General features: G+C 37.4%; 1 protein-coding gene across 5 annotated transcripts; it reads right to left on the bottom strand.

The window, feature by feature from the left end:
* Positions 1-270: 270 nt before the first annotated feature.
* Positions 271-27,577, bottom strand: LOC583872 (serine/threonine-protein kinase Nek4). 5 transcript variants are annotated; one of them, XM_030973406.1, is made up of 15 exons: positions 27,437-27,577; positions 26,180-26,292; positions 25,482-25,748; positions 24,564-24,761; positions 23,637-23,744; positions 22,979-23,136; positions 21,136-21,271; positions 20,207-20,353; positions 19,494-19,664; positions 19,013-19,091; positions 18,395-18,495; positions 17,701-17,849; positions 16,977-17,209; positions 16,264-16,403; positions 271-2,221 (listed from the first exon to the last, which is right to left on the bottom strand). In XM_030973406.1, exons 2-15 carry the CDS (start codon positions 26,270-26,272, stop codon positions 2,126-2,128), a joined length of 2,076 nt encoding a protein of 691 aa, XP_030829266.1. In that variant the 5' UTR covers positions 26,273-26,292; positions 27,437-27,577; the 3' UTR covers positions 271-2,125. The 5 variants fall into 5 exon arrangements, with proteins under 5 accessions (XP_030829266.1, XP_030829270.1, XP_030829267.1 ...); XM_030973410.1 differs by having other exon boundaries at positions 19,013-19,088; XM_030973407.1 differs by having other exon boundaries at positions 26,180-26,289.
* Between the last annotated feature and the right edge of the window lie 102 nt (positions 27,578-27,679).

Below are 27,679 nucleotides of genomic sequence, written 5' to 3'. Positions count from 1 at the left end.
TGAAATAAATAATAATGGAGGAAGTACCTCATTATTTGTTTTTAAATGGTTGCATTTCATCTTTACATTTTCATACATAATGGCAAGGTTTACTCTATTAAAAAAAATGTGAAAGATCATCTGCTGTTTAATAATCAATTTTGTTTAAATATACATTTCCTTTATTTTGTATACCCATGGATATCATTTTCAATACTTTATGTTCACAAACAAAATGTATTGAGACATAGAGGACTTTTGGGGTAAGAATGCATTTAAAAAAAAAAATTGTTAATACAAAGGGGATTGAATACACATTGTATGAATGTTAATTGCTTTCCAGGAAACAGAAAAACAATAATAAATACCACACTGACAGTATAGTAAGCTTTCAGCAAATCCTACCTTTTGAATACAATCATAAACTATTCTAGACAGAATATACATGTCTTGGAAATTCAAGCATTCCTGATTCTACAGTTCCTTTTATTTAGTACTGAGTAAATATGAGAACATCACAACAGATTTAAGTAAATAGAATACATATGAAATATTACTTAGAAGGATATAAGCATGTGAACATAGAACACTGTGAAGATAAGGATATAATAATTTTTTCTGGTTTTCAGAGCAAATTTTTGAATACAGACTGGAAAAAAGGTCATCACATTGAATACTTTAGGTTATGTTTAAGCTAGATAGACAAAGAAAACAAATCATAGAAATATATGTAACTGTGAAGAATCTATCAAGCCAGAATCTGAAGCAAGCACATACCTACAAGCATGCACTAATTGATGTTTTACAGGAGAGATTGAGAAAATATACAGACTGCAACTCCTAACAAAACATTTTTTTTTGTAATGAGTGACCTTTGTCTGAAAACATAAATAAATTGAATTTGCATTGAATTGATTAGCTTATCCTAACCAAGCAAAACATAAATCATTAAATGAATGAAAAGTTAATTTATTCATGAAAGTGAGATATCACCATGACACCTGGAAAAAATATGACTTCTCCGCATCAGTAAAATAGGTGCTTGCGGATACATTCAATGTTTTCTCTCTTCCAGAAAGAGCAGAATACATGGTATCTGCTCTTTATATACTCAGCCTGATTTTGAGACTGGGATCTGGGCTGAAAATTTCTTGAGTGATGAATTTACATTAAAAAACATTTTTGTACTTTGATATGCTGTTCCTACTTTTTCTTGGCTTGATCATAATAATATAGTGCATGTTTTGGTGGCTTTTAGGCAAAGAACCAACTACATGTTTTGTATGTTTGACTATGCATTTGGTGTTCTTTATTTCACATCGCCTCTATAAAAACTTTCCTTACCCTAATTAATTGTTTATTAAATTATGACTATGAAAATGATCATGAGAATGCTGCAATAATATAAAGAGACTTTTCTAGGTTTCATGGTAAAGTTAATTCAAATCAATGGTGAACCTCACAACAGTACTAAATTCTGTACACATGTGGACGGATAACAAACAAACACACAACTCTCCACAACCATTTACCTTCTGCTTTCATATCTTATATCTAACATCTTATTTACAATTCATAGAATTCATCATCCATGTATAAATTACAGATTTAGAGTAATATATTATATATGATAATCAATAAAAACTCAATAACTATAATAGAGGTAATATGTAATGGTGGTTTTAAATGATCGCAGACTCACAAGACAGGGGACAAAGAAAATTCCTATAACCTATCACAGTAGGAAAATAGGTAGAGACCTATACTAACATCTATACTTACAGCCTTACATGTTGAACAGAAAATACCTTTCAAATCATTGGTCCATACTTGCAGCTAACATGAAGAATATGGTATAAAGTAGCATCATGGGTTGACCGAAAGATCTAGTACAAATTTCGCCATGAGGCATTACTTTTCTTCCTTATATGGACATCATCTCACCTAAACACAGGCTTTCGTTTATCAAAACATCTTGGTATCAAACACCCATAACTGGTTAGCACATATCGACCATCACTCTCACCTTTCTTTTACCAACAAAACACACACTGATGAAGAAATGAATTCATAGAATATTCACTTCCTTCCTCTCCTCTCACAATGCTTGGAAATGCTTCCTGGCTGGCGTGACGTGAGACAATTTTCATCCAAACACAGTCTCTTCACAGAATTTGAGCTGCCATATTTTTCCTCCGTAGATTTCAAACTTCTCTCTCCCCAACAACTGCAATAACTGGGCCTGAAAAGAAATAATACAGAGAATATTATCTGTGTTACACCATTGAGCTCAATTCAAGTGTATTTGGACTTAACGCTGAAAAATATATTTCCATTTCAAATGAGACTATATAGGATTGCAATCTAACTCTATATACGATGAACATGTATATTCACAGAATTCAAATCTGTAATCTTGGTCAAATAGCACCATTTTGTGTCAGCTAAGAGCCACTTCAAATTTTCTACATAAAGCTTGAACAAAGCTGGTTACTAGTACATAGAAATCGGGCCACGTCACATACGTGTTCAAGAATCAAGCAAACAGGGCTTATTTTTGTTGGCATCTTTACCATGACTCCTGAAACACTATATTAATGAACTAGTAGAAGATAAGGGACAAACTTATGCAACATTTTGGGCCTTTGCATAAAAATTTGAATTTAAACCCAACTCTAAAATATCAAATGCAACTTGATTTTCAACCAATCAGGATTGAGTATTTGGAACTTCTGTAAAAACAAAAATGATCTGCATTTAATTGGAATTTTATTCACGCAAAAGGGTCCATGACGCTCTGGTGACCAGACTGAGATCAATAAATTCCTGTATATAAGAAAGAAACTAGATGGAACTTCGACTGCGCGCAGTCGAAAGTGATGCCTCCGTCATAGAGCAATTTTACAAACCAAAACGGAAGAAATATTTCAAATTTAAGTTCGGTTGTAATCCATAATAGGTTCTCAGAATATCGTGATTATACAAGCTATTTCTCATATACATGTATGACCCTTTGATCTTTGAACTCATGACCTCAAATGCAAAATACATATATATGCATGTCTTGAGTTTGATGGTAATCCATCCATCGGTTCTAATGATAATGCAACCCAGGACCAAAATCCAGTTGAAACCAATTGGAGCAAAACCAATTGCCAACCAGTTGCCAACTGGTTTCAATAGGGAAATTGGAACAACTGGTTCCAATTGAAACCAGTTGCCAACCGGTTCCAATTGAAACCAGTTGAAACCAATTGCCAAGTGGTTCCAATTGAAACCAGTTGAAACCAATTGCCAATTGGTTCCAGTTGCCTAATTGGTTTCAACTGGAACCAGTTGTTCCAATTTCCCTATTGAAACCAGTTGGCTTCAACTGGTTTCAACTGGTTTCAATTGGTTTCAATTGGATCCGATTGAAACTTACAGTTGGCAAAAACTTAATTAGTTACAAGTTAATTAGCTCTTGCACTAATTATCGCTCATGTCAACACAGAAACATTGTTATATGTGTCTACATTAAGTACAATGTAAAGGGCATCATAATATGCAGACCATATAATATACTTAACAAGTGTGTGTGTATTGGGTTTTTACAGACGTGTATCAATCAGATATGATTATTTACGTCTGGGACCGACCTTTAAACGTCACCATCCGAAAGACGTGACTCAGTTTCGAACCTGCGTCCTCGGCTGAATCAGTTTGTAACTTCCACTTTGTAGCTGGATTACAGGCGCACGCCACAACGCCGAGTTAACAAGGAAGGCATTGCCATTATATATGTTTGTATTTGATGTATTTTGTACATGGTTAGTGTTTTACTAATCAACTTTTAATCTGTGTAATTACAAAAATATGTTACTAATGAACATGCTTATCATTGCTAATTAATCTTTATATTTATCTAAAACAAATGCATTACTTGCAAATGAAAATTAATTAATAAGTACATTGTAAATCAAAATAAATTACATAAAACATTGATCTGCTCACAAGCATATAATATGCAAATTAACTGGTTTCAATTGGATCCAGTTAGGTAACTGGAAATATTTCCAATTGGAACCAATTGGGTAACTGGAAATGAATTCTAACTAGAACCAGTTGGGTAACTGGAAATAACTTCTAACTGGAAATGAATGCTAACTGGAACCAATTGGGTAACTGGAAATGAATTCTAACTGGAAATGACTTCTAACTGGAAATGAATGCTAACTGGAACCAGTTGGGTAACTGGAAATGAATTCTAATTGGAAATGACTTCTAACTGGAAATGAATGCTAACTGGAACCAGTTGGGTAACTGGAAATGACTTCTAACTGGAACCAGTTGGGTAACTGGAAATGACTTCTAACTGGAAATGAATGCTAACTGGAACCAGTTGGGTAACTGGAAATGAATTCTAACTGGAACCAGTTGGGTAACTGGAAATGAATTCTAACTGGAACCAGTTGGGTAACTGGAAATGACTTCTAACTGGAAATGAATGCTAACTGGAACCAGTTGGGTAACTGGAAATGACTTTTAACTGGAACCAATTGGGTAATTGGAAATGAATTCTAACTGGAACCAGTTGGGTAACTGGAAATGACTTCTAACTGGAAATGAATGCTAACTGGAAATGAATTCTAACTAGAACCAATTGAGTAACAGGAAAATCATCTTACTGTTTCCAGTTGAACTTCTAACTGGAACCAGTTGGGTAACTGGAAATGACTTCTAACTGGAACCAATTGAGTAATTGGAAAAATTACCTTACTGGTTCCAGTTGCACTTCTTATTGGTTTGAACTGGAAATGAGTACCCATAACAATATTTTCCAGTTCGGCAATTGGTTTCAACTGGAAATTTTCAATTCCAATTGAAACCAATTGAAACCAATTGAAACCAGTTGAAACCAATTGAAACCAGTTGGAGATTTCAACTGGTTTCAATTGGATTTTGGTCCTGGGAATCACAAGCTATTTTTGCATACATAATGAGCCCCATAACCTTTGACCTTGACCCCAAAATCTAATCAATTCATTGGCTCTGCAAGATACATACATAACCTAAGTTTGGCAGGAATCCATCTATCGGTTGTTGAGATAACGCGATCACAAGCTATTTTTGCATACATATTGAGCCCTGTGACCTTTGACCTCGTGACCCCAAAATTTAATCAGTTCATTGGCTCTGCAAGTTACAAACATGACCAAAGTTTGGTAGGAATCCATCAGTCAGTTCTTGAGATAACGTGATCACAAGCTTTTTTTGCATACATAATGAGCCCTGTGACCTTTGACCTCGTGACCCCAAAATCTAATCAGTTCATAGGCTCGGCAAGTTACATACATGACCAAAGTTTGGTAGGAATCCATCAGTCGGTTCTTGAGATAACGCGATCACAAGCTAATTTTGCATACATAATGAGCCCTGTGACCTTTGACCTTTGACCTCCTGACCCCAAAATCTAATCAGTTCATTGGCTCTGCAAGTTACATACATGACCAAAGTTTGGTAGGAATCCATCAGTCGGTTCTTGAGATAACGTGATCACGAGAACGGGACGTACGTACGTACGGTACAGACAGACGTACGGACGGACGGACAACCCGAAAACATAATGCCTCCGGCTACTTCGTAACGGAGGCATAAAAAGCTGCATTCTCGTTACATACACACTCACTGTAAGAAACCTTATCTACATCAAAAAGTGTAAAAGACCCATAAGTCCAATATCTACACTGTAAGTCACATCATCATCCCCATCAACAACTGTGAATGGTATCATTCATATCCTTGTGCACAACTGCAAGGAAGCTATCACAGGAGGAGGAGGAGACAAGGAAACTGAACAGATCCATTCTGCACTCTGCAGCCAGCATACTGAGTTGAAGAGACCTGGCATGTATCATCAATGAAATGTGGGAAGAAAGAACTAGAGGAAAAATGGACTCTGCAAACAAACTCAACAGAACAACAGAAAAGCAACAGTTGTACACCCCCTGAAGAAATAGCCTTCCAGAATTGGAAGCAGATTACATGTACAATAAAGTGTTGAAATAGAAATAAGATCACACCGCATTCAATAGAAGACATTTACACATCAAAGCAGAATACTAAATGTTATTCATCAAGAAATTCTTGAATTTAAATTCCTGCATCACAAACAAAACACAAATACCTAAAAAAGGGACAAAAACTCCAATTGACAATTCAAAGAATCTGTTATCATCATACATATACCCCATTAGAACAGCAGAGAATCATGTGCTATACTTTAAAGAGGGAATATAAGTGAGAAAACTAGATGGAATTCGACTGCGCGCAGTCGAAAATGATGCCTCCGTCATAGAGCAATTTTACAAACCAAAACAGAAGAAATTTTTCAAATTCAAGTTCAATTGTAATCCATTAACAGGTTCTCAGAATATCGTGATTACAAACAATTTCTCATATACATATATGACCCTTTGAACTTTGACCTCATGATCCTAATATCTACTCAGCTCATTGGCTCTGCAAGATATCCAGAGTTAAATAGTAATCCATCTGTCAGTTCTAATGAGAATGCGTTCACAAGCTATTTTTGCATACATAATGAGCCCATGACCTTGGACCTTATGAACCAAGAATCTACACAGTTCATTGGCTCTGCAAGATACATAAATGATCTAAGTTTGGCAGGAATCCATCAATCTGTTCTAATGATAACGCGATCACAAGCTGTTTTTGCATACATAATGGGCGCTGTGACCTTTGACCTTTGACCTCGTTACCCAAAATCTAATAAGTTCATCGGCTCTGCAAGTAACATACATGACCTAAGTTTGGCAGGAATCCATCAATCGGTTCTTGAGATAACGCGATCACAAGCTGTTTTTGCATACATAATGAGCCCTGTGACCTTTGACCTTTGACCTCGTGACCCCAAAATCTAATCAGTTCATTGGCTCTGCAAGATACATACATGACCAAAGTTTGGCAGGAATCCATCTATCGGTTCTTCAGATAACGCGATCACGAGCCGTTTTGCATACATAATGAGCCCTGTGACCTTTGACCTTTGACCTCGTGACCCCAAAATCTAATCAGTTCATCGACTCTACAAGATACATACATGACCAAAGTTTGGCAGGAATCCATCAATCGGTTCTTCAGATAACGCGATCACGAGCTGTTTTTGCATACATAATGAGCCCTGTGACCTTTGACCTTTGACCTCGTGACCCCAAAATCTAATCAGTTCATCGACTTTGCTAGATACATATATGACCAAAGTTTGGTAGGAATCCATTGATCCATTCTTCAGATAACGTGATCACGAGAACGGGACGTACGTACAGACGTACGTACAGACGTACGGACGGACGGACGGTACTACTCACGACAGTATGCTTGTGAGATTTTTGTCTTGTGTGTCTAGAAAAAGGGGTATCTTGTGTGTCTTTTCATTTTTTCCCTCTAAAGACTACTTGTGTGTCTTAATTCCCAACTTCTTGTGTGTTTGTCTAAAACTAAATGAAAATGCATCTTGTGTGTTTTTTAATACAATATGTGTTGAGATTGGTTTCTAAAATTAAAATTAAGGCTTGCATGCCCAAAAGACATTATTGTCTACCTCTATCCAAGTCAGGAAAATTAAGGCTTGTGTCCCGCAAAAACACATCATTTATCCGCCTAAGTCGTGAAAATTGAGGCTTGTGTGGCAGAAAGACATTATTGTCTACCCCTGTCCAAGTCATGAAAATTAAGGCTTGTGTGGCAGAAAGACATTATTATCTACCCCTGTCCAAGTCATGAAAATTAAGGCTTGTGTGGCAGAAAGACATTATTATCTACCCCTGTCCAAGTCAAGAAAATTAAGGCTTGTGTGGCATAAAAACATTACATGTATTATATACCTGTACCACTGTCCAAGTCAAGAAAATTAGGGCTTGTGTGGCAGAAAGACATTATTGTCTACCCCAGTCCAAGTCAAGAAAATTAAGGCTTGTGTTGCTAGAAAGATATTGTCATCTACCCCAGTCCAAGTCAAGAAAATTAAGGCTTGTGTGACAAAAAGACATTATTATCTACCCCTGTCCAAGTCCAGAAAATTAGGGCTTGTGTGGCATAAACAAAACATTACATGTATTATATACCTCTGTCCAAGTCATGAAAATTAAGGCTTGTGTGTCAGAAAGATTTCGTCATCTACCCCAGTCCAAGTCAAGAAAATTAAGGCTTGTGTGGCAGAAAAACATTATTGTCTACCCCAGTCCAAGTCAAGAAAATGAGGGCTTGTGTGGCAGAAAGGCATTATTATCTACCCCAGTCCAAGTCAAGAAAATTAAGGCTTGTGTGTCAGAAAGACATTATTATCTACCCCTGTCCAAGTCATGAAAATTAAGGCTTGTGTGGCATAAAAAAACATTACATGTATTATATACCTCTGTCCAAGTCATGAAAATTAAGGCTTGTGTGGCAGAAATACATTATTATCTACTCTAGTCCAAGTCAAGAAAATTAAGGCTTGTGTGTCAGAAAGACATTATTATCTACCCCTGTCCAAGTCATGAAAATTAAGGCTTATGTGGCATAAAAAAACATTACATGTATTATATACCTCTGTCCAAGTCAAGAAAATTAGGGCTTGTGTGGCAGAAAGATATTGTCATCTACCCCAGTCCAAGTCAACAAACTTAGGGCTTGTGTGGCAGAAAGACATTATTATCTTCCCCTGTCCAAGTCAACAAAATTAGGGCTTGTGTGGCAGAAAGACATTATTGTCTACCCCTGTCCAAGTCAAGAAAATTAGGGCTTGTGTGTCAGAAAGACATTATTGTCTACCCCTGTCCAAGTCAAGAGAATTAGGGCTTGTGTGGCAGAAAGACATTATTGTCTACCCCTGTCCAAGTCAAGAAAATTAGGGCTTGTGTGGCATAAAAAAACATTACATGTATTATATACCTCTGTCCGAGTCATGAAAATTAAGGCTTGTGTGTCAGAAAGATATTGTCATCTACCCCAGTCCAAGTCATGAAAATTCAGGCTTGTGTGGCAGAAAGACATTATTATCTTCCCCTGTCCAAGTCAAGAAAATTAAGGCTTGTGTTGCTAGAAAGATATTGTCATCTACCCCAGTCCAAGTCAAGAAAATTAAGGCTTGTGTGACAGAAAGACATTATTGTCTACCCCTGTCCAAGTCAAGAAAATTAGGGCTTGTGTGGCATAAAAAAACATTACATGTATTATATACCTCTGTCCGAGTCATGAAAATTAAGGCTTGTGTGTCAGAAAGATATTGTCATCTACCCCAGTCCAAGTCATGAAAATTCAGGCTTGTGTGGCAGAAAGACATTATTATCTTCCCCTGTCCAAGTCAAGAAAATTAAGGCTTGTGTGGCATAAAAACATTACATGTATTATATACCTCTGTCCAAGTCATGAAAATTGAGGCTTGTGTGTCAGAAAGATATTGTCATCTACCCCAGTCCAAGTCGTGAAAATTGAGGCTTGTGTGGCAGAAAGACATTATTGTCTACCCCTGTCCAAGTCAAGAAAATTAAGGCTTGTGTGGCATAAAAACATTACATGTATTATATACCTGTACCACTGTCCAAGTCAAGAAAATTAGGGCTTGTGTGGCAGAAAGACATTATTGTCTACCCCAGTCCAAGTCAAGAAAATTAAGGCTTGTGTTGCTAGAAAGATATTGTCATCTACCCCAGTCCAAGTCAAGAAAATTAAGGCTTGTGTGACAAAAAGACATTATTATCTACCCCTGTCCAAGTCCAGAAAATTAGGGCTTGTGTGGCATAAACAAAACATTACATGTATTATATACCTCTGTCCAAGTCATGAAAATTAAGGCTTGTGTGTCAGAAAGATTTTGTCATCTACCCCAGTCCAAGTCAAGAAAATTAAGGCTTGTGTGGCAGAAAAACATTATTGTCTACCCCAGTCCAAGTCAAGAAAATGAAGGCTTGTGTGGCATAAAAACATTACATGTATTATATACCTGTACCACTGTCCAAGTCAAGAAAATTAGGGCTTGTGTGGCAGAAAGGCATTATTATCTACCCCAGTCCAAGTCAAGAAAATTAAGGCTTGTGTGTCAGAAAGACATTATTATCTACCCCTGTCCAAGTCATGAAAATTAAGGCTTGTGTGGCATAAAAAAAACATTACATGTATTATATACCTCTGTCCAAGTCATGAAGATTAAGGCTTGTGTGGCAGAAATACATTATTATCTACTCCAGTCCAAGTCAAGAAAAATAAGGCTTGTGTGTCAGAAAGACATTATTATCTACCCCTGTCCAAGTCATGAAAATTAAGGCTTGTGTGGCATAAAAAAACATTACATGTATTATATACCTCTGTCCAAGTCAAGAAAATTAGGGCTTGTGTGGCAGAAAGACATTGTCATCTACCCCAGTCCAAGTCAACAAAATTAGGGCTTGTGTGGCAGAAAGACATTATTATCTTCCCCTGTCCAAGTCAAGAAAATTAGGGCTTGTGTGTCAGAAAGACATTATTGTCTACCCCTGTCCAAGTCAAGAAAATTAAGGCTTGTGTGGCAGAAAGACATTATTGTCTACCCCTGTCCAAGTCAAGAAAATTAGGGCTTGTGTGGCATAAAAAAACATTACATGTATTATATACCTCTGTCCAAGTCATGAAAATTAAGGCTTGTGTGGCATAAAAACATTACATGTATTATATACCTCTGTCCAAGTCATGAAAATTAAGGCTTGTGTGTCAGAAAGATATTGTCATCTACCCCAGTCCAAGTCATGAAAATTAAGGCTTGTGTGGCAGAAAGACATTATTATCTACCCCTGTCCAAGTCATGAAAATTAAGGCTTGTGTGGCAGAAAGACATTATTATATACCTCTGTCCAAGTCATGAAAATTAAGGCTTGTGTGTCAGAAAGATATTGTCATCTACCCCAGTCCAAGTCATGAAAATTAAGGCTTGTGTGGCAGAAAGACATTATTATCTACCCCTGTCCAAGTCATGAAAATTAAGGCTTGTGTGGCAGAAAGACATTATTATATACCTCTGTCCAAGTCATGAAAATTAAGGCTTGTGTGTCAGAAAGATATTGTCATCTACCCCGGTCCAAGTCATGAAAATTAAGGCTCGTGTGGCAGAAAGACATTATTATCTACCCCTGTCCAAGTCATGAAAATTAAGGCTTGTGTGGCAGAAAGACATTATTATCTACCCCTGTCCAAGTCAAGAAAATTAAGGCTTGTGTGGCATAAAAACATTACATGTATTATATACCTGTACCACTGTCCAAGTCAAGAAAATTAGGGCTTGTGTGGCAGAAAGACATTATTGTCTACCCCAGTCCAAGTCAAGAAAATTAAGGCTTGTGTTGCTAGAAAGATATTGTCATCTACCCCAGTCCAAGTCAAGAAAATTATGGCTTGTGTGACAGAAAAACATTGTTGTCTTCCGCTGTCCATGTCAAGAAAATTAAGGCTTGTGTGGCAGAAAGACATTATTGTCTACCCCTGTCCAAGTCAAGAAAATTAGGGCTTGTGTGGCATAAAAAAAACATTACATGTATTATATACATGTACCTCTGTCCAAGTCATGAAAATTAAGGCTTGTGTGTCAGAAAGATATTGTCATCTACCCCAGTCCAAGTCATGAAAATTCAGGCTCGTGTGGCAGAAAGACATTATTATCTACCCCTGTCCAAGTCATGAAAATTAAGGCTTGTGTGGCAGAAAGACATTATTATCTTCCCCTGTCCAAGTCAAGAAAATTAAGGCTTGTGTGGCATAAAAACATTACATGTATTATATACCTCTGTCCAAGTCATGAAAATTAAGGCTTGTGTGTCAGAAAGATATTGTCATCTACCCCAGTCCAAGTCATGAAAATTAAGGCTTGTGTGGCAGAAAGACATTATTATCTTCCCCTGTCCAAGTCATGAAAATTAAGGCTTGTGTGTCAGAAAGATATTGTCATCTACCCCAGTCCAAGTCATGAAAATTCAGGCTTGTGTGGCAGAAAGACATTATTATCTACCCCTGTCCAAGTCATGAAAATTAAGGCTTGTGTGGCAGAAAGACATTATTATCTTCCCCTGTCCAAGTCAAGAAAATTAAGGCTTGTGTGGCATAAAAACATTACATGTATTATATACCTCTGTCCAAGTCATGAAAATTAAGGCTTGTGTGTCAGAAAGATATTGTCATCTACCCCAGTCCAAGTCATGAAAATTAAGGCTTGTGTGGCAGAAAGATATTGTCATCTACCCCAGTCCAAGTCATGAAAATTAAGGCTTGTGTGGCAGAAAGACATTATTATCTACCCCTGTCCAAGTCATGAAAATTAAGGCTTGTGTGGCAGAAAGACATTATTGTCTACCCCTGTCCAAGTCAAGAAATTAAGGCTTGTGTGGCAGAAAGACATTATTATCTTCCCCTGTCCAAGTCATGAAAATTAAGGCTTGTGTGTCAGAAAGATATTGTCATCTACCCCAGTCCAAGTCATGAAAATTCAGGCTTGTGTGGCAGAAAGACATTATTATCTACCCCTGTCCAAGTCATGAAAATTAAGGCTTGTGTGGCAGAAAGACATTATTATCTTCCCCTGTCCAAGTCAAGAAAATTAAGGCTTGTGTGGCATAAAAACATTACATGTATTATATACCTCTGTCCAAGTCATTAAAATTAAGGCTTGTGTGTCAGAAAGATATTGTCATCTACCCCAGTCCAAGTCATGAAAATTAAGGCTTGTGTGGCAGAAAGATATTGTCATCTACCCCAGTCCAAGTCATGAAAATTAAGGCTTGTGTGGCAGAAAGACATTATTATCTACCCCTGTCCAAGTCATGAAAATTAAGGCTTGTGTGGCAGAAAGACATTATTGTCTACCCCTGTCCAAGTCAAGAAAATTAGGGCTTGTGTGGCATAAAAAAAACATTACATGTATTGTATACCCCAGTCCAAGTCATGAAAATTCAGGCTTGTGTGGCAGAAAGACATTATTATCTACCCCTGTCCAAGTCATGAAAATTAAGGCTTGTGTGGCAGAAAGACATTATTATCTTCCCCTGTCCAAGTCAAGAAAATTAAGGCTTGTGTGGCATAAAAACATTACATGTATTATATACCTCTGTCCAAGTCATGAAAATTAAGGCTTGTGTGTCAGAAAGATATTGTCATCTACCCCAGTCCAAGTCATGAAAATTAAGGCTTGTGTGGCAGAAAGATATTGTCATCCACCCCAGTCCAAGTCATGAAAATTAAGGCTTGTGTGGCAGAAAGACATTATTATCTACCCCTGTCCAAGTCAAGAAAATTAAGGCTTGTGTGGCATAAAAACATTACATGTATTATATACCTGTACCACTGTCCAAGTCAAGAAAATTAGGGCTTGTGTGGCAGAAAGACATTATTGTCTACCCCAGTCCAAGTCAAGAAAATTAAGGCTTGTGTTGCTAGAAAGATATTGTCATCTACCCCTGTCCAAGTCATGAAAATTAAGGCTTGTGTGGCAGAAAGACATTATTATCTACCCCTGTCCAAGTCAAGAAAATTAAGGCTTGTGTGGCATAAAAACATTACATGTATTATATACCTGTACCACTGTCCAAGTCAAGAAAATTAGGGCTTGTGTGGCAGAAAGACATTATTGTCTACCCCAGTCCAAGTCAAGAAAATTAAGGCTTGTGTTGCTAGAAAGATATTGTCATCTACCCCTGTCCAAGTCAAGAAAATTAAGGCTTGTGTGACAGAAAGACATTATTATCTACCCTTGTCCAAGTCCAGAAAATTAGGGCTTGTGTGGCATAAAAAAAACATTACATGTATTATATACCTCTGTCCAAGTCATGAAAATTAAGGCTTGTGTGTCAGAAAGATTTTGTCATCTACCCCAGTCCAAGTCAAGAAAATTAAGGCTTGTGTGGCAGAAAAACATTATTGTCTACCCCTGTCAAAGTCATGAAAATTAAGGCTTGTGTGGCATAAAAACATTACATGTATTATATACCTGTACCACTGTCCAAGTCAAGAAAATTAGGGCTTGTGTGGCAGAAAGGCATTATTGTCTACCCCTGTCCAAGTCATGAAAATTAAGGCTTGTGTGGCATAAAAACATTATTGTCTACCCCTGTCCAAGTCATGAAAATTAAGGCTTGTGTGGCATAAAAACATTACATGTATTATATACCTGTACCACTGTCCAAGTCAAGAAAATTAGGGCTTGTGTGGCAGAAAGGCATTATTGTCTACCCCAGTCCAAGTCAAGAAAATAATGGGCTTGTGTGGCAGAAAGACATTACATGTATTATATACCTCTGTCCAAGTCATGAAAATTAAGGCTTGTGTGGCAGAAAGACATTATTATCTACTCCAGTCCAAGTCAAGAAAATTAAGGCTTGTGTGTCAGAAAGACATTATTATCTTCCCCTGTCCAAGTCAAAAAAATTAAGGCTTGTGTGGCATAAAAAAACATTACATACCTCTGTCCAAGTCAAGAACATTAGGGCTTGTGTGGCAGAAAGATATTATATACCTGTACCACTGTCCAAGTCATGAAAATTAAGGCTTGTGTGGCAGAAAGACATTATTATCTACTCCAGTCCAAGTCAAGAAAATTAAGGCTTGTGTGTCAGAAAGACATTATTATCTTTCCCTGTCCAAGTCAAGAAAATTAGGGCATGTGTGGCAGAAAGACATTACATGTATTATATACCTCTGTTCAAGTCATGAAAATTAAGGCTTGTGTGGCAGAACGACATTATTGTCTACCCCAGTCCAAGTCATGAAAATTAAGGCTTGTGTGGCAGAAAGACATTATTGTCTACCCCTGTCCAAGTTAAGAAAATAGAGGCTTGTGTGGCAGAAAGACATTATTATCTACCCCAGTCCAAGTCAAGAAAATTACGGCTTGTGTGTCAGAAAGACATTATTATCTTCCCCTGTCCAAGTCAAGAAAATTAGGGCTTGTGTGGCAGAAAGACATTACATGTATTATATACCTCTGTCCAAGTCGTGAAAATTAAGGCTAGTGTGGCAGAACGACATTATTGTCTACCCCTGTCCAATTCAAGAAAATTAAGGCTTGTGTGGCATAAAAAAACATTGCATGTATTATATACACTGCACACACAAAACCATCCACTCATGACACACACACACACAGAGCCATACACTGCCTACTACTTTGCTTACAAATACTACACACTAACAAGTCACACACACACACACAAGTACTGCAGATGAGCATAGTACCTAGCTACCTGGATGTCAACTGTAGATGGCACTATTCAGTTTGGCTACTTGGACACAACCCCTCTCTAAAATTTGGACATTTATTTTGGGCCTTTTTTTGGGAGAAATTTTTCTTGTGTGACTAAATCTTAGTTGATTAGAAATGACATGTCAGACATCTTAGACACTGAATATGATAGTTTTCTTGTGTGGCTAGACACACAAGTCTAAAGTGACACACAAGGATATCTCATACGTAAAACTAAACACACAAGCATACCATCGCAAACTCGGACGGACGGACGGACGGACAACCCGAAAACATAATGCCTCCGGCTACTTCGTAACGGAGGCATAAAAAACGTCTGAGGAAAGCTATGTGGAGAAGAAGAATCCCAAGAAGAGTAACTGCAACACAGATGTATTACCCTCTAGGGGTACAGGTCATAATCACAACCCCATATTGTGGTGATTTCACAGTAGGCTATAAATCAGCCACCATTTTGATGAGTGGGTGTGAATCATAGACACCAATGTCATAGCCAAGCAAATTGTATGAAACCTATGAAAAATCTCAGCAAGCATGTAATAATAACCAACCTCTTGATCCTCTTTCTCCATCTGATTAAGCGTGGAATCACAATGGAATGTCAGAAAATCATGTTTCTTTTCTTAGCAAACACACAGACACAACCCATTGTTTCTTTTTATACAAATTGAAACAGTTTTAATTACGAATAATACATGTATATATGAGGATGATTTAATTTTAATGCTATTATTTTACACAAAAGGACATGGAAATAAGATGTGTATATTTATGTACAAGGTTGTTTTTTTCTCTATGTTTTGTTTGTTCCACAAAGTAGTGTAATTTTGTTAAGATTCCAAAACATAATGCACAGCTATTCTTATTATACTGCATATAAATCATTCAGGATTCTAAAAGGTTCTACCATAATGTATTATTTGCATCACTTGTATTCAATTTAAGAAAGAGTCACAAAATGACAGCAAAATGCAACCATACATGTCATCCATTCTTGTAACAAGCAATCTTGACCTTTGACCTACCTCTGTATCTTCGTCATCATCCTTCTCTAAGAGCTCATAAGCCTTGGTTAGTAGCTCGATGCCGATGCCTTGCATGATGTCTTTCCTCAGCATGGCGATGCGGTCCATCAGACGACCAGATGTTGTCATCGTTGCATTGCCTGGATGAAAAATGGGCATTGATAACTAGTCTACTCTAATTTCATTAAAGGTACTGTATCTATTTTTCATGACTCTATCACATTAAATCAATCTCATAGGTCAAAGAGAGGAAGATTCCCTAAATAAACAAACAACGACAAAGCTTACAGCAAAAAAACAATTAAAAACCAAACAATACGTCTACTGAGTAAAATTATTCTCCCAAGTGATAATTTGTTGATAACAACATTCCTTTTCATCTTCATTTGATGTCCAAAATGGACATAGAAATCAAAAGAAAATGTATATTTCTCTAAAAACAGACTAAACAAAGTCGATTTATATCTCAAGTATAGCTCTCAAGCATTTGAATAGCTTTCATGCAAATTTTGACCGCTTTATAATACAAATTGTCAAAAAAATTCTTGAAGCAGCAATTCAAATGAAAAGGGTTCATCAGAAAAGTGATATTCAGAATTAAATAAACATATTCTCAATCATACTGCAAAAAATAAATTATATATGTACTTGTATATCATATATATATATAACATCAAGCTTATTCATTAATCCTCGATCAAGCCCAAACTTACCGAGTCCTTTGGGTGCTCTGGGAGCCGCTGCTTCTATGGCTATATCCAGAGTTCCATTGAGATTTGTTCCAGATCCTGGTCTTGCTGAGGGTGGTGGGCTGGGTTCCTCCGGGGTATCGGGAGAATCTCGACCAAAGTCTCCACCTTCCTCTCCTACTTTCTTGTTCTTGTTCTTTTCAATCCTCAGAGTTGTTGCAAGAAGGTTGGAGAACTCCTCAATTTCATCATCATCACTGTTACACAACCAGCAAACACAAGATGCAATTCATAACATGTCACGTTGTCAGCAAAATGCATGCGTTTCATGGAGCTACTGCCTGTATGCTTACAAACAGTATGTCAAATAATGCTGGGCTTTATGATGGCATGCCCATGAAACATGGAGTTACAAAAGTAATTTAACCCTAAATACAGGATCTATAGGGCTGTGATTTAGAAACGTATTTGGGATCATACTGTGCTGGCTGGCTATGAGGCATACTTATTCATTTATGGCTGGGGGATGGAGGGGGTTTAGTTGGGTTCAAGAATCTTCAAGAGTCAACAACAGCATTTTTTCTATCACAATTTATCTTCAATACCCCCCCCCCCCCCCACCCATCAATCCGTACAATCTGTTGAGAACCAGACTAACTCTATTGGATAAGAGTAATCATCCTTCTAAACTTTCACCTGAAAATCAATCATCCATCTCCATCTCCTTTCCTGAAGAACATCTACCTACCCCTTCTTTTTGCCTGAGCGCTTGGTGTCTTCATCCTCATCATCCGATATCGTTGAGTCTGTATCTCTGCTCTCTGTGCGGGCATGTCGATTGGATCTTTCATCCCTGGAGAGCGACGCTGAGGCTGAGGATGATGATGATGATGAATCCTACAGATAGATGTGAAAGAATCATTAACCCTAGCTATGCCAGGATCTGATTTAATCAGGTGATTTCTTCTCCCCATAGAGCATGAGCCGATGCTGGTGGCTTGTTATTTTGAGAGGTATTTCTGATGACCAGGAATATCTATGACTTCTGTCACGACTACCATGATTAGCTTGGAATATTGTCATTTCTTATATGTCATGAAAGCTCTCAGAGACTCGGCTGATTAAAACAAATTGTCTAATTTTTACTCAAAATTGAAATTGTTCTTGGACTAAAGTGACACAATTCTTTAATCATAACGTGTACTGCACCATGACTGCTGTGCCATATAAAGAACCAAATTCATGCTGCCAGGACGATGCATCAACATCAATATTGTAAAGATCTTGAAAGTCAAAGCGCTGATCAGTGTCATTGCATTGGGCATTTAATTGCGATTACCTGGGATATTGACATCAATCTCAACTCTTTACCCAATGGAGTCCAAATGTAAACAGGGTTACTAATACCCAATCAGTCTTTATATCTGTATTGATTGACTAACCTTAGAGCCAGGGTCAGATTTAGTATGAGCTACCGGTCTCCTAGGATGGTTACTGTCTGGTTCATCATGACTGCGGTTAACTGCATCAGAACTTCTCCTCACTGAACATCATAGAAAGAAAGAAAAGAACACATAAATAAAATGATAGATATACTCTGGTATCTTGTGAAACATGGAAGAGGATAGCAAGGCAAGTAGTATCATTCAGTCATACATCTTTCAGATTTTATTTTTATTTTAGCCAATCACAACAAAGTCAAATTCTAGTCTAATTTTAAAATTTGCGGAAAATACGGGAGTTCTTCTAACTGACACTGGTAATTTCTTCATTGGCTTCACATATTGTGAACTTCTCTATAGAATTTTCCTTGGAAATTATTACCTTAGCTTTAACTCCGGCAGCAGTTATGAGTTCACATTGAATTTTAAGGGAACAATCTTCCTAGGCACCCATTTACTTATCCTGGGGGAAGCGTTGCAAATGTAGATTAACGTCTTGCCAAAGGTCATTTGTGTTGTGGAAGGGATTTGAAACCCATACCTTGTGGTTCACAGTCCGGAGACTTATCCACCGGACCAGTCTCCAATGGGTTAACAAAATAATTAATGTTAGGTTACCGTGTGATAATGGTGACTGCTGCTCCTGTGACTCTCTCAGCTTCTCTCTCCTACGAGTTCTGGCAGAAGAACCTCTCTGCTGGTAATGTGAAACAAATGCATACAGATCATCATATAATGTATACTTCACACAGGTATGTTTACAATCTTCTTCTTTTTCTAACATGGCTCCCTCCCTCCCTCCATCACTCTAAGCCTCCTAGCTCCCTCTCTTCCTCTCTCTCTCTCTCTCTCTCTCTCTCTCTCTCTCTCTCTCCCTCTGTTCAGAAGTATATCCACACCTACACTTTTTCTCTCTTCAGAATATGAGAAAAAAACACCAATCAAGCACAAAACTTTAAAGTTTTTCCCATCTTCTTTTGTAAGTTTGTTAAGAGTGTTACATCAAACTGAAACCAAACGTAAAGGGTTCATTAAGAAACACATCGCTAAAAAACCAATGTATTCAGACTGCTTGATATATTTCCATCGATCCACCTACATCTGTTCTTGGTGTGCTTGCATCATCTCTAGAACTGCTCACTGAACTGGAGGATGAAGTTCTTGAGGAACCTGCTGAGTTTGTTGACCTCTTAGCACCTTTGCTTGTCTCTGGAGTTCCACCTTTGGGAGGAACAGGTAGAGGCCGTGACTTCTTGAGTGGTAGCTTGGGCTGGGAAAAAACAAAAAAGAGACTGTTCTTAGATATTTAACATACATAATCCGTATACCGGTACATAATCCTGCCTTTTACTTATAAAGCTACAGAAGATATCAAATCATTGATGCAGTTTTGAATCACTCAAATTCAATTTTCCACATCCAAATTATTGCCTGCCAATGTCTTACTTCTGTAAAATGTCAAAAGGTGACTTACAGTAATTTTAAAGCTTCCTCCATTTTTAAAATGACCTATCAGACTTCATTTTGGTACGACACACATTTGCCAGAGACATTTGTCTGAATCATCTTAGGCTTAGGATTCAATGGGTTTACATTCTAAATATAGTCTAGCTCCCTAAATAAACAGGAAAGAAACAAAATTGTTTATTTTATGTTTGGTTTTGAAGTTCCTGGTATATACACACAGCTTCAAAATGGCTTAGATCCTTTTAAAACACAACTTGCTTTTTGGTAGAAACAAGGCACAGCCTCTTTGCAAGGTTACCACCTGGATCTAATTAGGATCCACATGTATCAGATGTAGGAACTCACCTCTGAGGGTGTTTTGACATTGCTACGTGACTTCCCTTCCTTGCTCGCTGATGGGACTGACTTCCTGACACCTTGGGCACTCTTCCTTTCTTTGCCTGCTGAACTAGGCCTTGGAATGGAAGATTTACTCTGGTTATCTCTTACCGGCTAAGTGAAGAATAAGATGGATTTGAATGGATTTAAGTGGGTTTAAAAGGATATTAATGTTCTTCTACCACAATGTTGGTATCAGAAAATCAAAGAAGAGAAGATCATAGAAAATAATGGAAAAAGAAATCATACAATAACATTTGCAAGTATTCAATGAAGCATTAAACAAAAATGAAATAAAAATAGAGTTATACATTTTGACGAAAAAAAAATGATATAATGATGATGTGTTTCTTTATCTACTGTATGGACTTCACAAAAATCAAAATGCATAACAAATTAATTAAAGAGCCAGATATCTCATCTAAATTTAAACTAATTAATTACAATATCAAAACCTGACATCCCTCTTTAAGCCAGTTCATAGAAACAAATCTGGGCATGGGCAGATATAGGTCACTTGCACAAAAACTGTAAAACCCAGCAAAATGAATACTGGATAGGTGCTCATGAAAGTTATGTAATCATTCATTTATGCACCAGCTGTACATTCTATGATACACAGATGGTAGTATTCTTCTCAAGAGGGCAAACAAAAGGTATTCATAAAGCACCTCCATGACTTTGACAGTGATTATTAAAAAAATGCACAAAGTGAGACATCTCCATGTTGTAAATATCTGTGGATATTTGGGTCATTCCAATCACGTGCTAGTTGCGAACAGGTTACAGGTCTATATACAACATTAAAATGTATTTATATATATATATATATATATATATATATACACACACAATTAAAACATTAATGAAATTATGCTTCATACTAGAGTTTTTACCTTTTTGGAAGGAACCTCAGAAATAGCAGGCAGATCTTTTCCGCCAGATTCGTTGTCTTGTGTGGACTGCTCTTCAATTTCCTGCAGGTCAGCTTTAGACCCCCTTCTACTACTCTCAGAAGATGTACTCGGTCTTCTGAAATAAGGGAACACAAAGGAATTCATGGTATTGTGTTATCTTTACTCCTTTCTTCAATTTTAATCTGTTTGTATGGTGATTTAAAATGTCTGAGATGTCAGTATCAATAATATTGAATATAAAACAGGACTTACAAATTACAATATAAAAATCACATCAGCAGCACTTCCACTACTATCAGTATTACACCACTATCATTATTATCACTACCACCACTACCACCAACCAACATCCCCATCAATGCTATCTAACAACAAAGAATCAGACAGATTGTGTGTGTGTTAGCGTTTGTGTGTGGTGTGTGTTGGGGGGAGGGGGGGGGGGGGGAGAGGAGATAGTTGTCCAGGGCGGAATAGTCCAAGGAGCAGAGAAGTCATCCAGATATGGGTTATCTACTTGGCCCTGTTACCTCTACGAATGTTTCTTTCATTTATTTCAATTATTTTTGTACATTCCAGTTTTAAACTAGATGGAATTTTGACTGCGCGCAGTCAAAAATGATGCCTCCGCCATAGAGCAACTTTACAAACCAAAACGGAAGCAATTTTTAAAATTCAAGTTTGATTGTAATCCATCTGTCGGTTTTAATAATAATGCATTCACAAGCTATTTATAGTCATACATAATGAGCCCCATGACCTTTGACCTGATGACCCTAAAATCTAATCAGTTAATTGGCTCTGCAAGATACATATATACATGTCTTGAGTTTGATAGTAATCTGTCTATTGGTTCTCATTATAATGCGATCACAAGCTATTTGTGCATACATAATGAGCCCTGTGACCTTTGACCTCGTGACCCCAAAATATAATCAGTTCATTGGCTCTGTTAGATACATACATGACCCAAGTTTGGCAGGAATCCATTGACCGGTTCTTGAGATAACGCAATCACGAGCTATTTTTGTAGACATAATGAGCCCTGTGACCTTTGACCTCGTGACCCCAAAATCTAATCAGTCCATTGGCTCTGTTAGATACATACATGACCCAAGTTTGGCACGAATCCATCGATCGGTTCTTGAGATAACGCGATCACAAGCTATTTTTGTATACATAATGAGCCCTGTGACCTTTGACCTCCGACCTCGTGACCCCAAAATCTAATCAGTTCATTGGCTCTGTTAGATACATATATGACCCAAGTTTGGCAGGAATCCATTGATCGGTTCTTGAGATATTGCGATCACAAGCTATTTTTGAATACATAATGAGCCCTGTGACCTTTGACCTTCGACCTCGTGACCCCAAAATCTAATCAGTTCATTGGCTCTGCAAGATACATACATGATCCAAGTTTAGAGAGAATCCATCAATTGGTTCTTGAGATAACGCGATCACGAGAACGGGACGTACGGACGTACGGACGGACGTACGTACGGACGGACGTACGGACGGACGGACAACCAGAAAACATAATGCCTCCGGCTACTTTGTAGCGGAGGCATAAAAATGCAAATGCAAAAGAATGTACATTATAAAATACAAAGATTACAAGAAAAACAAGTAATTGACAAAGGGAGAAATAAGATGATAAACCAGTACGGTATGCAGAGGGATCCGGACACACTGTGTCTTTTCTCAACAACATCAATAATCTTTAGAGGACTAGATGGTATGGTATGGTATTTATTCCATTCTTCATAAAAAAAGATAATTTTTCTCAAGTTCATTGGTTCATATTAGACTTGCATGAGCCTACCTTGCTCTTGTTCCCTCTAGGAAGATGGCTATGTGTTTCTTGATGTAGGGGTTGCGTAGGACTCTGGACACACTAGGTCTTTTCTCTGGACTCTGATTCAGGGTAGCCTTGATGAGTTCAACCAGCTCTATGCTGTACTGTTGAGGCATTGCAGGCATCTGAAATGGAGGTCAAATCATACTCACTACACTGCTACAAAGTTTGACATCGTGATGAGACAGTTTGTTACATTTAAAATGTTGTATTCATCAAGTAAGCTATAAGGAGTTTAAATAGTTTAGTAGTTTTTTTTTTCTTTACAAAGATCACATCATGTGTTATACATTGTGTATAACTGAACACAAGCTTCCTTTTCAATACCTTAAATACAAATAAGCAGACTTCAAATGTCATTTCACACCTCTCGCATTTACCTGTGTGTGTTATCTGGAAAAAAATGCCAGACTAATAGTTATTCTTTCTACACAAATATCAATTAACTGTAACTAATGCAAAAATTATTCAGATATGGTTTTTCAAGAATCTTATTTAGTGCATTAAAATTATTGTGTAATGAAAGTGAAAAAAGTGAAATTAGTATGAATGTGAAAAAAGAGAATCAATGAGTTTTTGTTTAAGATCATACATGTAGGTACAAATGATGAAATTACCATCTTACCTTTCCACGCAGTATCTTGTAAACTAAAGAGTTCATATCCTTTGCATTGAATGCATGTTTGAGTGTGGTCATCTCATAAACACAGCAACCCAAGGCCCATACATCAGACTATGCACAACATAAGGAAGAAATTAAATCAACTAAATTGGAGTCTGTAGAATATTAGCACATATAGTGGAATGTTAAAAATTATTAAGATATAAAACGTCATAATTATTTCCTAAACTTGCATAACATATTCTCTGGTGACAATTGCTCCACAGTAATATCCTACAATAAACAAAATCTTACTTTCAGCCTTTGACTGAGAACTAAACCTAACCTACAACCCAATCGCAATCACTATCCTTACCCTAAATTTTTGACAAAATAAATCTGGAAGCAATTATTGCCAAAGCATATCTTAGAGAATCTATTCAAAGGAAAAAAGTTACCGATTTGCGCTCTTTCTTTATGCTTATATGAAAGCATATTTCCCTTGCCTGCTACTTGTATCAAACTCACTTGGTTTGTATCCCCAACACTAAATACAACAATTGCACAAATGTTTACATCTGCTCAAATTTTGTCCATGTTTGTATAACATTTGAATTTGCTTTGAAAACGTACATGTGATTATCAGAAAGATAAAATCATTGTGTTTTAATAATTAGGTATGCTATCATATAACTAAATTCAAAACAAAATAGGAATCCCGTACAATAAAAACTCAATAACTCAAAAGATCTCTATCTCCCTCTCCCTCTCTCTGGACAGTTGTTATCAAAATTTCCTTTGAAGGCCAGAAAAAATTACAGTTAAAACAAATACAACCAAAATGATACATATATATATATATATATATATATATATATATATATATATCAGCGAAGAAGAAACATGTATAACTAAGACTAAAAATAGATGCATTATTGAGAATAAATTTACCTTGTGATTGTAAGGCCTATTGCTGAATAGCTCTGGGCTCATGTAATAGGGTGTCCCAATTAGGGTTGTAGCCATGTCATTGTTGCCTTCCAGAACCCTTGCAATGCCCAGGTCACCGACCTTTATGATCTTGCTCTTGGTCAGGAAAATATTCTGCGTCTTCAGGTCCCGATGGAGAATGTTCCGCTCATGCATATACTATGGAGTTTTTATAAAAATAGATGCATTTATAAGTATGCTGTACATGCTTGATAATACACATAGTACCGTTATATTTTTAAGTTGAATATATTTTGAAGATGATGGAGTTGATCTGAAACATGTTTCATTTCAAGAAAAAAAAATGTAATCAAAAGGGCATACAGGCCTGGCTTTGTTATTTTTTGAAGGTTTATGAGACCTTGTGAAGAAAGTAAAGAAAAAAACAAAACATGGTTGAATTAAACTTGAATAACTGTCTGTAATTGATACACTTTTAACTCCACATCTATGAGTTTACCGGTACTGCACAATGCTTATTCCTGCGTGCATGATTGTAATGGCATGAGACTCAAGCATCATGGAGTGTCATAATTAAGAGGACATGCAAAGGTCATGGGTTCTATCCCTAGTAGTATATGCATGTTCTTGAGCAAGGCATTTCATCAACATTGCTTCCCTCCATCCAGGTGTTACATAGGTACCTGACCTTATATGAATGGCATTCTTAATTGAACACAACTATATCCTGTAAAATGTCACCTGACTGGAATGCATCCCAGGAGTGGAAAATATGCACATACTGTATAAAGGCAAGCCTTGATCTCATGACCAGTGAAAAATATATCCGCTAGGTGCTTAGCGACAGAGCAGATGTTTTAGCGCTTTGTACATCCAGGATATTATTATATGATAAGAGGGTTCTCCATCATTTCTCACCTGTAAAGCCATGGCGATCTGCACAAACCACTCCACCACCTGGCGTTCCTCTAAGGCTGCATTCTTCTGTTGCTTGAGTCTGTTGTACAGATCTCCACCGTCACAGAAGCCCATCACTATGTAGAGGAAACCCTCCTCACTCTCAAAGGAATCCTTGTAGGATACGATATTGGGGTGACGTAGCTTGGACAGTAGCTTTGCTTCCTGTTCGGCAGCTTTCTTCTCCCTCTTGGAGGCACGGAGAAGCTCCATTTTCTTGATAACAAACTGATTGAAATAAATCACAAATGCATATCAAATTGACCAATTATTGAAATTCAACATTCAATATTTGATGTTCACAGATTATTCTTCATGAGATAGATTAGTATTAATAATTTTGTTTTTTAAATCCTGTGTTATTTATCAAAATGATATTTTTTCTTCAATATGATTGAACATACACAGGCACACTAAAAATAAGATGTTCCGTTCAAAACTGATTTTGACAGAGAAAGAATTTAAAACTGATAATGCACACATACTATCAAAACACAGATAGGATAAAATTCAACAGATAATCCACAATTTAAAAGACCGAAAACAAGATCATCCTCGTTCAAGATTGTACTGAAAAGAACGATTTCATACTTTCAAAAACAGCTCAGCACTTAATTAGCAGGGCAAATATTTCTCTTCATATAGGAGATGGAGCTTACCTGTTTTTTGTCTTTCTTGTTTCTGACCAGCCACACTTCTCCATAGCTGCCTTTGCCGACCACCTTGAGATGTTCATACAGATCAAGGGACATCTCGCTACTAGTTTCTGCTACTGATCAATGCAAAGTGAATAGATTGATTTATTCAGGTAATATTTAATGAAGTTCAAGGTCACAGTAATTGGTGACTTTAAAAAATGAGAGTGACAGTAGAAAAATGAGAAAAAGACCCCCCCCCCCCCCAAAAAAAAGAGAGGTTGAAAGAGGAGAAGAGAGGAAAAGGAAGAAAAAAAAGGTGGGCGGCACGCGTACGTCACAAAGCTTTATGCTTTTATACGTCACGATCAAAGCATGTACCAAATTACTACGGGTAACCCAAATTCTCATGTTTATCTGTTGCTACTGTTGTAAATTTGTCGAGTTTTAAACAATTTCACCTTTTCCTCGAATGGATCATATTCCCACACGGGGGTACATACTACTAGAAACTAGCGGGTCATAGTGGGTACACACATACTATTATACACAAACCCGCATGTTATGTGTGTATCGACACCCCCTGCCGCACACGAGGCAGGCATGCAATTACGACCTCGGTACACGGCCACCCCATGCAACTAAACTAGACCCTATAGCCCTGCAGTGGCACAATTAAAATTTCTGCAATAGGAAACAGACCACAGCCATCATACTTCCACAACAACATCAAATTTCACCTCCAATCGGACAAATAGAGCTACAATATTGATCTAGTCATGCCTTGATCTCTTAACTTAAAAAGTCAGCACCTGCTGGAATTTTCATCGGCGACTGCCATGGTGCCGTAGATTTCTGACATCGCTGACGGATAAAAGTACCGACAGCATGCCCTGCAATGTTAACACTCCTGATAAAAGTTGCATTCTTTTCCACATTCAGTCATACAGTCATACTAGACTAGGCCTACTTCATACTCATACTTAGTTAGGCAGAGCACAGCAGCACAGCTCAGCTGAAGTGAAGAAGCGAAGCCTACTTCATGTACACCGTAGGCCCATACGTGATAACTTCGTTCATGTGCATGTACTTAACTTGTGCATAGGCCTATGTCTGATGTGTACGTGTGAGTGAACCCAGGGAGGGCTCCGAGGTGCACTGGTGAGCCAACATGACACCGCCTCGTACTACGAGATTATCGATCGGGTAAAGTGGCTAGAAGGCTGCTGTAAAATCGTATGATAACAAAATTCAAAGGTTAATATACGGGAAAATTCTTACCTCTTTAATAATGCACGGAATTAAGCGAGCTCTAAATCTCAAGTCCCAAAACTTTTGGGGAAAATCCCCAAAGAAATTAGCCGTTCCTCTGGCAACGAAACGCTACCGCAGTGAAAATTGTACAAAAAATGATGAGATCGCGTACATAAAGAGTGGTACCCTTTCTTTATGTAGCGAATTTATTTGTGTAAATTTTACCCCTCCCCCTCTCCTTCATTTGAAAAAATAGAAGAAAATAAAAAA

The sequence above is a fragment of the Strongylocentrotus purpuratus genome, unplaced genomic scaffold (assembly GCF_000002235.5).
Source record: "Strongylocentrotus purpuratus isolate Spur 01 unplaced genomic scaffold, Spur_5.0 spur5_scaffold_6, whole genome shotgun sequence".
NCBI classification, from domain to species: domain Eukaryota; kingdom Metazoa; phylum Echinodermata; class Echinoidea; order Camarodonta; family Strongylocentrotidae; genus Strongylocentrotus; species Strongylocentrotus purpuratus.
The sequence above is the reverse complement of the archived record's forward strand: the minus strand, read 5'-3'. Positions and strand labels throughout refer to the sequence as shown.